Source organism: Hipposideros armiger, unplaced genomic scaffold (genome assembly GCF_001890085.2).
Source record: "Hipposideros armiger isolate ML-2016 unplaced genomic scaffold, ASM189008v1 scaffold_218, whole genome shotgun sequence".
Classification (NCBI taxonomy): Eukaryota; Metazoa; Chordata; class Mammalia; order Chiroptera; family Hipposideridae; genus Hipposideros; species Hipposideros armiger.
In genome coordinates, this window is record NW_017731568.1 from 1,528,157 (window position 1) to 1,536,262 (window position 8,106).

General features: G+C 36.1%; 1 protein-coding gene across 1 annotated transcript in view; it reads left to right on the forward strand.

Annotated features, from left to right (window-relative positions):
* The window catches only part of PRKD1 (protein kinase D1), a 359,670-nt gene extending 352,315 nt beyond the window's left edge, over positions 1 to 7,355 (forward strand). Inside the window, exon 21 of the mRNA XM_019654274.1 lies at positions 6,258 to 7,355. Coding sequence (XP_019509819.1) covers positions 6,258 to 6,584 — 327 coding nt within the window. The 3' untranslated portion in view covers positions 6,585 to 7,355. The remainder of the gene's footprint in view (positions 1 to 6,257) is intronic.
* Positions 7,356 to 8,106: the final 751 nt, after the last annotated feature.

The following is an 8,106-nucleotide window of genomic DNA, read 5'->3' on the forward strand; positions in this document are numbered from 1 at the left end:
TCAGTTTTGAAGTGGTGGAAACATAAGAGGATTAAGCCCTATGATAGGAGGGGATCACATCACATTGAGAATAGCCTTTGAGACCTGAAATGTTGAGCTAAAGCCATGTTGAGCTAAATATTGAGCTAAACTATAGAGATAGAGATAGATATAGAGATACATATCTCCCTGCATATGTCTATGCATTTAAATACATAAAAGTGTGGTAAAAAGCATAACTAAAAAGAATTCAATGTTAATAATTGGGGAAAAGTTTAGTTAATTTTTGACATCATCGGTTAATAATAACAAATCAATGGTATTATGGTCTGGCTGCTGTGTGCCATAGTGTTTAAATGCCTGGGCTTTGGAACCAGTCCTTAGGGTTTCAACCTCAGCTCTGTTACCTGAATGCTATCTGATTTTGACCAAGTTACATGACTCTTGAAGATTCAGTTTTTCCTTTTATATAAAACAAATATTAAAATAATAAGTACTTTCCTGGGGTTATAAGGACTCCCTAAGAATATGAATGTAATTTTTTTCAAAAAGAAAACCCTAAATCTTAGACTATATGAATAAAATCTGTGTGTACACATCACGCTGCAGTTAATTATGAGGAAAATTCAAAAGTCAGTAATAAACAGGGACAGTGAAAAACAGCTGATGCCCATTAAATGAGAGCGCAAAGGAAGACAGTGGTGTCTGACGGATAACTGAAGGTGAGGTTAAGGCGAATCACTATCTCCAAGACTTGATGAGCTGTCATATAGAATAGAGTCAAGTTTTCCATGTCATCTAGAACATAAATAGGATTAGTGTGGGTAAGTTATAAGAAGACAACTTTGGGCACAATATATAGGAGAAAGGAATTCTTGTCGCCCATATCGTGAAACACAATTGACATAGAAATGGACCTTTAGAGATAGTCACTAGCAACATAGCTAGTTATATTTCAGAAATGATAAAACATTTTTTTCTTTGAGTGGGACATGAATTAAAGGCCAAAGAGTCAAAATGGTGCATTTTGTGCAAAATGGTGCATGTATCTGTGTGTGTATGCCCTTTTTGCCTTTGAAACCAGATTGGGAGCTTTTCAGGGAGTAAGATTTTTTTTTATTCCCTAAATAATTACCAACAGTAATTCCTTAGAGAATATTTGGTGAATGAACAAATGAATGAATGATTGACACATACGTGTGAAGAACATAGCCAATCAATAGAACATTGTAAAAAAATAATATAAAAAATACTTTAGTATTTCTTTAAAAAATGTGTTTAGTGAAAGGCAATTGAAGGGTACAGTTAATGCCAGATTGTATGAGAGTTAATAAAAAGGATGTGTTAAGAGTTCCAGAAACAGTGACATGTAGACTGGAGCTCTCAAACACTACTGATGCACCTATTTTCTCAGTCACACCTGATTCCCAATATTTAACTACAGATTCCAACATTTAATAGTGAATTATGTCTGTTTTCTGCTGCAAAGAGCCACAAAATATATTTATAAATACACACATACACGTATTTAGACACACACGTATTCCCTCTAATTTCCTCCATTTTTTTTCTTTTAAAGTTTATTGTGGTAACAATGGTTAGTAAATTTACATAGGTTTCAGGTGTACAATTCTGTAATACATCATCTATATATCACATCTGTGTTCACCACCCAGAGTCAGTTCTCCTTTCACCACCATACATTTGACCCCCTTTACCCTCTTCTACCACACCCCCCCCTTTCCCTCTGGTAACCGCTAAACTGTTGTCTGTGCCTATGAGTTTTTGTTTCTCCATATGACTTCACTGACATGTGGTATATAAAACCAAAAACAACAAAGAAACAAGACAAACAAATGAAATAATTCCCTCCTTATACCCTAAACTATTTTCTTGTGGAGGTTCTGGTAATTATCTTGCTGTGCTTTTCGGGTCACTGGTTACTGTGACTGTAGTCAGACTTGGGATTTTGAGTTTCACCATCAGAACAACGTTTTCATCTTCACTTATTCCATTCCCTTCAGACCTTTGTGGTTTCTCCCCTTGCAGCCTCTCCCTTCCCCTTAGGCCATGTGGTGCACTGTGGGGGCCCATTTGGGCACACACCAGACCTTTTGTTGAGTTACTGTACTCTTACCTTCCTAATTATAGAATTCAAAGCAGAATGACTGAATTAATAGCATGTGTTTACTTCCTGCAGTGTCTGGGGAAGCGTAATGCTGCGGCGTGCTTACAGTAGCACATAATCTCTCCCTTTACCCCTCGTCCTCCATTTTTGCTCTGTGACTTCACAGCATCTCGAATGAAAGGTGCACTTTACTCACCAGCGAGTAAATCATGTGAATGGATGTTTTAAAGCACATGCCTAATACATAGTTCCCTGAGAGAACTATGCTTTCAAAAGCTCTCTGGGAACACATGTTTGGAACTTGAAATTGTACTAAGTACCATGTTACCCTAAAGTATCTGAGCTGGCGTAGACAGCAGTTAAACGTGTGCTGTTGCATTTACTGTCTCCAATCAAAGACTGCTAAGGTGTTCGATTCTATAACCATTTCATATAGGCAAATATTTGGAATATTAGTCTCAAAGAGAGACAATTCTAGATTACCAAAAGACTATAGAAATCCTTTTTCCCTTTGCGTGATAATGAGAAGGATTCTAATTCATTCTGGTTTCTGTGACCTGATCTTTGTTCCAGGTGGCCTCCGAACCCCTGTAACAGTCTGTATTTTCAGGTCCATACAGGCTGATGTAGACCAAACAAAAGAGTTAAAGCCGCCTGATTCAGGACTTGGTGGTTGGGAAAGTTGGGGAGTTAATTCACATTTTTTTTCAACAGTGAAAGACAGACAAAAGTGTTTTGTTGGTGGGCAGTTGGTTTTTAAGCTCCCAAGTTTATAATGAGTCCTGGCCCATGTTATGCTTTATATTTTCCTTTNTTTTTTTCCTGCAGAGTTTTGATATTCCTTTATATGCTATTAGGGAAGCAAGCAGGCAGTAATGAACACAGAGGCAACCTGGGAAATTGTCTCACAGTGATCCCTGACCCCCACAGACAGAGATCATTTTCTGTGTTCACAGGTGAAGTCTGAAGAAGCACCTATTCTCAGCTCACCTGCTGTGATGTTACTGCTCAGCTTCACAGTCACATGGTTAGTTTGTATTATCAAGAATTAAGGTCAGACACGAAGCCTTGACATACCATATATAAAAAGGAAAAAAAAAATAGACAAGGAAATGCCCTTGCATTAATCCTATAGCTTGTCTTTACTTCAAAAATATCAAATTGTCATGGTGCACCAGTGACATAGGTTTTTTCCACTTGTGCACAGCCTCAATGGTAGTATTTCTGCCTCTTCCTTCCCCTGATAAGCACAGCCATAGGTTTTTCTTCCAGTTGGTCACAGTCTTATGCTGACATTTATGTACAATATAGAAGATATGGCATCTTGAGGCATAGAATAGCCATAATAATATACCGCTAAATTTATCAAAGAGTCTAAACTTTATTTTACAAGCAATTTTTTGCCATTCAATATGGTAAATTCAAATAAAATTGGTCACAAGTGTGTTTTTCCCCCAGAAATTGGAAACGAAAAATACAGCCAGTACAAACACAAAGCAAAGCTAAATAAAAGCCTAGCACCATGACCACATGGTATGTTTTCAGAATCCAACAGTGTTCCAGCACACTAAACACTTAAGTTGGAAGTAGCACTTTGCCATGAAAAGAAACCAGCTGTAGGTCCCTCCTTCACTACATATTGTTCAAAACAAAAAAATAACCTCATTGAAAATGAGCCTCGGGTAGATGAGACCCAGAAATCCAACGGTATGAGAAACAAAAGAGAGACAATCGTCATTTTAATAATTAAACTGTGTTTGTAACAGCTTATGAGGCCTGCAGATCTAGCAAGCCTGCTGAATATTAACGAATACATTGATTTGTCAACATATTAGCACACTGTCAGACATAACATCGTGGAGGAGGTGCAAGGGGACTAGCCAGTGAGCTGCTTAAATACACTTGACTGGGCGCCAGGAAATTCTATTATGATTGGTAAACTAAAGTGAATTATGTGGGTCAGAACTTTCACTGGGGTTTAACATTTTAAACAATCTCTACTTGGAATTCCAGAATTACTTAATTAAAAAAAAAACATACATTTTACTCAATAAGGAGCTTTAAAGTTATGAGCCAAAGGCATACAATGATTTAAATAATATCTACTAGCAGAGTGAATTTTTAAATATATGTGTGCATAGGTACCTGTATAATGTATTTCATACATATTTCAAAATCCAAAAGAGTTAGTTAATATCTTAAAAAGATGTTCCACCAGGAAAATAATTATATATTTTGATAATATAATTAATGGGATTTTCTGTAATAAATAATTTTTAGAGAGAAACTGATCAAAAGATGTTTTAGCAAGAGTATTGGCATTGTAAGTGCTCGCAAATTGGCTTTTTATTTGCCCCCAAAATTGAGATGTTTCCTGTATGTCCAAATTATGAAATTAAAATGTCACTTCTGAATGTATATCATAGTTGAGTTAAAATACGACATCTNCTGCTCCAGAGCCCTGGTTCATTAGGAAGGAGTTATTCAAGTTAAATTCAGGAACTCCTGAAGGACCTGACAGCTGACAGTGCTCATAAAAAATTTAGACTAAATTCCTAATATTCAAATTTAGATAAATTATAAAGTTCCTCTCTCATTTGTAAAAATATGTGAACTCCAGGAAATACAAAAAGTTATGTAATAAAGAAGTAACAAACATATGTGTCATGATTTTGAGCAGTTAAGGAAAATGTAGGAAAAGAGAATCCTTTTAATACTTGAAAACGCTCCTTTGCGCAGGCATAGATTTAGAAATTTCACATAGGTTATTGTAGAGGGTAATAGGTTATCGGCTATAGGGGATATGTGTTAAAATCCAATAGTTCCTCAGTTAATAGTAGTTATAGGTAGGCTATTGCACATATTGCTTGTTAATTTTAAATTTTAGATAAACATCAGCATGTCTGACTTGATTATAATTATGCAAAAGAATGTAAATAATGAAATTTCTACAACACTAAGAATGAGGCGGGTCCAAAAATGGGCAAAGGGGGCTATAAGAGCCCTGAATTCCATGGAACTCATGTGGGATTCTGCCTAGATGAGTGGAGCGAGTTACAGGTTTATGTGTAAGGTTTAGTACATGATTTAATGAGTTAATACTTTTTAGTAAATATTACACATATGTGTGTATATACATCCCATATTTTGTGCCAGGCGCTGTTCTAAATTACAAAAGTGTCCCCAAATTAATTTAATATAACTAACTTGGGAGATGAAGGTCAATATGATAGAGAACACTGAAGTGAAATGATTTGTTTTCTTTAATGAAGGGAGTCAGTGTTTGTTTCATTTTTTTAAGGTGGTTCTTTTCAAATTATCTGTAGTAAAGGGCCAGTGTTATCTTGTTTTCATTTTTAAACATATAAAATATAATAGAAATGTGACAGCAATGTCAAAATGTTATAAAAAGTTTCCAAAGACTTAGTCTCACTTTGTATACTTATCCCATCACAAACCAATAACTAATTAACATGCTGGTACTGATCCACAGACCACTCTTTGAATAGTACTGTTTTAAAGTTACTGAGTCTAACATAAAATATAATAAAATATACTGTGTTGATTGTGATGACTTCTATAAGATCACAAGAAATTTTTTAAATAGTTAAAAGAGGCCATCTCTGGAGAGTGAATCTAATAATGAGATGAGAGGTTTTTATTTTTTATTTTGATCTCTTCTTATTGATTGATTTAGTTCTTTTATAAGATGCATATGTCACTTTCATAAGAAAATAATAAAAACAAACAGAAGTGCACGGAGAGAAAAAAAGCTCCAGGAATAAACGAAGTACAACCTTTTGTATAACTTTAATACTTTCATGCCTGGTCTAAAAGTTNGAACAAGTGCATAGCAAACATAAAGTATACGCAAGGGTACCTGTTTGCTTTCTCTTAAATATTTATTATTTTCACATTGAACTTAGAGTTCAGAAAAATGGCACTCTGAAACACTAAAGGTTTATTTGTTGTCATTAAATCTCAAAGGAATACCAACATTCTAATTGCTTGACTGCAAGCCTTTCTTTCCCACCCTTCAATGCATGATATCATGTAAACAGTATGCGTTTGCAAAGTTTAGGCAAATAGGGTGGCTTTGGTGCTGATGCTGTCACTTCAGGGGGCCTGCTGAACCAAGCAGCCCTGTTAGAGGGGAAGGAAAAAGGGTAACTCATCAATTGTGGGAACTGACAACCTACGAAATGGTGTTTTGATGAGTTTGAATCATCTCTATGGTAATTTGGAATTTCTTCATCAGGATTATCAGACCTGGTTAGATTTACGAGAGCTGGAATGCAAAATCGGGGAACGCTACATCACCCATGAAAGCGATGACCTGCGGTGGGAGCAGTATGCGGGAGAGCAGGGGCTGCCGTACCCCACACACCTGATCAATCCAAGTGCTACTCACAGTGACAGTCCTGAAACTGAAGAAACAGAGATGAAAGCCCTCAGTGAGCGTGTCAGCATCCTCTGAGTTCCATCCCCTATAAGCTGTCAAAACACTGTGGAATTAATAAATACATACGGTCAGGTTTAACATTTGCCTTGCAGAACTGCCATTATTTTCTGTCAGATGAGAACAAAGCTGTTAAACTGTTAGCACTGTTGATGTATCTGAGTTGCCAAGACAAATCAACAGAAGCATTTGTATTTTGTGTGACCAACTGTGTTGTATTAACAAAAGTTCCCTGAAACACTAAACTTGTTATTGTGAATGATTCATGTTATATTTAATGCATTAAACCTGTCCTCCACTGTGCCTTTGCAAATCGGTGTTTTTCTTACTGGAGCCTCAAGTGGGTAAGAGTCTGCAGAACCTGTCCATGAAACAGTTCTGTTCTGTGTGTCCCATCAGTGTTGTCATTATAAGCAAACTCTTGAAGAGTAGATTATTACCAGTGTTCTATGAACAACTCTAAAACTCATGTGGAAAAAGTGAATGATGGAAGATGGACGAGGGAGGATATTACAATCCTAACACACAAATGCATGAGACTTTTACTGTATAGTTTCAAATTCTTTTCCTGCCTGGTGTGCCTCAGTATGTTTAAACTCAAGTAAATGCACCTCGGCACACCTCCTACTCGTAAGCCTAAATGCCTTAGAAATGTAAACTGCCATATATAGCAGATATATTTCCCCCTTTCTTACGAAGCCCTGCTGTACTCTGGAAAACCAGCAGCTAAGCAATCTTTTGCCTTTGTGTATTTTTCAATAATAACAAATAAATATTCTTGTCAAAATATATGTCCACCTGACTGAATTATTTTCATGTATAATTCACACTGGTGTTTCTTAGGCCAATAAGGAACAGAGGTATCAGCTCAAAAAGCCCAACAATTCTTGTGATCTAGAATTTAGCTTTACTCTGAAGTCATAAAAGTATGTTTTCAAGTGTAGTGAAGGCTTTCTGGCTTGCATGTCACCTAGTTTCTAACAGAAAAAGAAAGCTTTCAAAGAGAAATGACCAAAGCCAAACAGCATACTTGAAGGCATAAGAATATTGCAAATAGCAGCCTCAGTGTAGCTTCCTGATTTTGTCAGTATAAGCCAGGGATGTATTAGAATAAAGGCTTCAGTTTCGTTCTATGTTATCTAAACAAGAAGGTTCTGAAAAGAACTACAAAAACACTTGAAGACTGGAAAATGATTCCTAAGAAGAAAGACTACTGAAGTTCTATAGTTTGGGGAAGAAAAGATTTAGTAGACTTGAAGGTGTGTGGCTTAGGGAATGTGGATAACGTGGGCTGTTCCTTTGTAGCAGAATGATGATGAATTACATATTATTGTTACTTTAACGAAAAACTGGTGAATGTTTGGAAGAATGTTATAAGTGCTGTGAGACATTTGAATATATTAGGTATGTTAAGACTACAAACAATATTTACACTTGGAAAGATGGAGGGGAGAATAGTTGACTTTCCCAATGATTAGTCACTATTTTATATTATCACTTACCCCCTTATTCTAAGGGACTTGAAATTTATTCTGTGTAA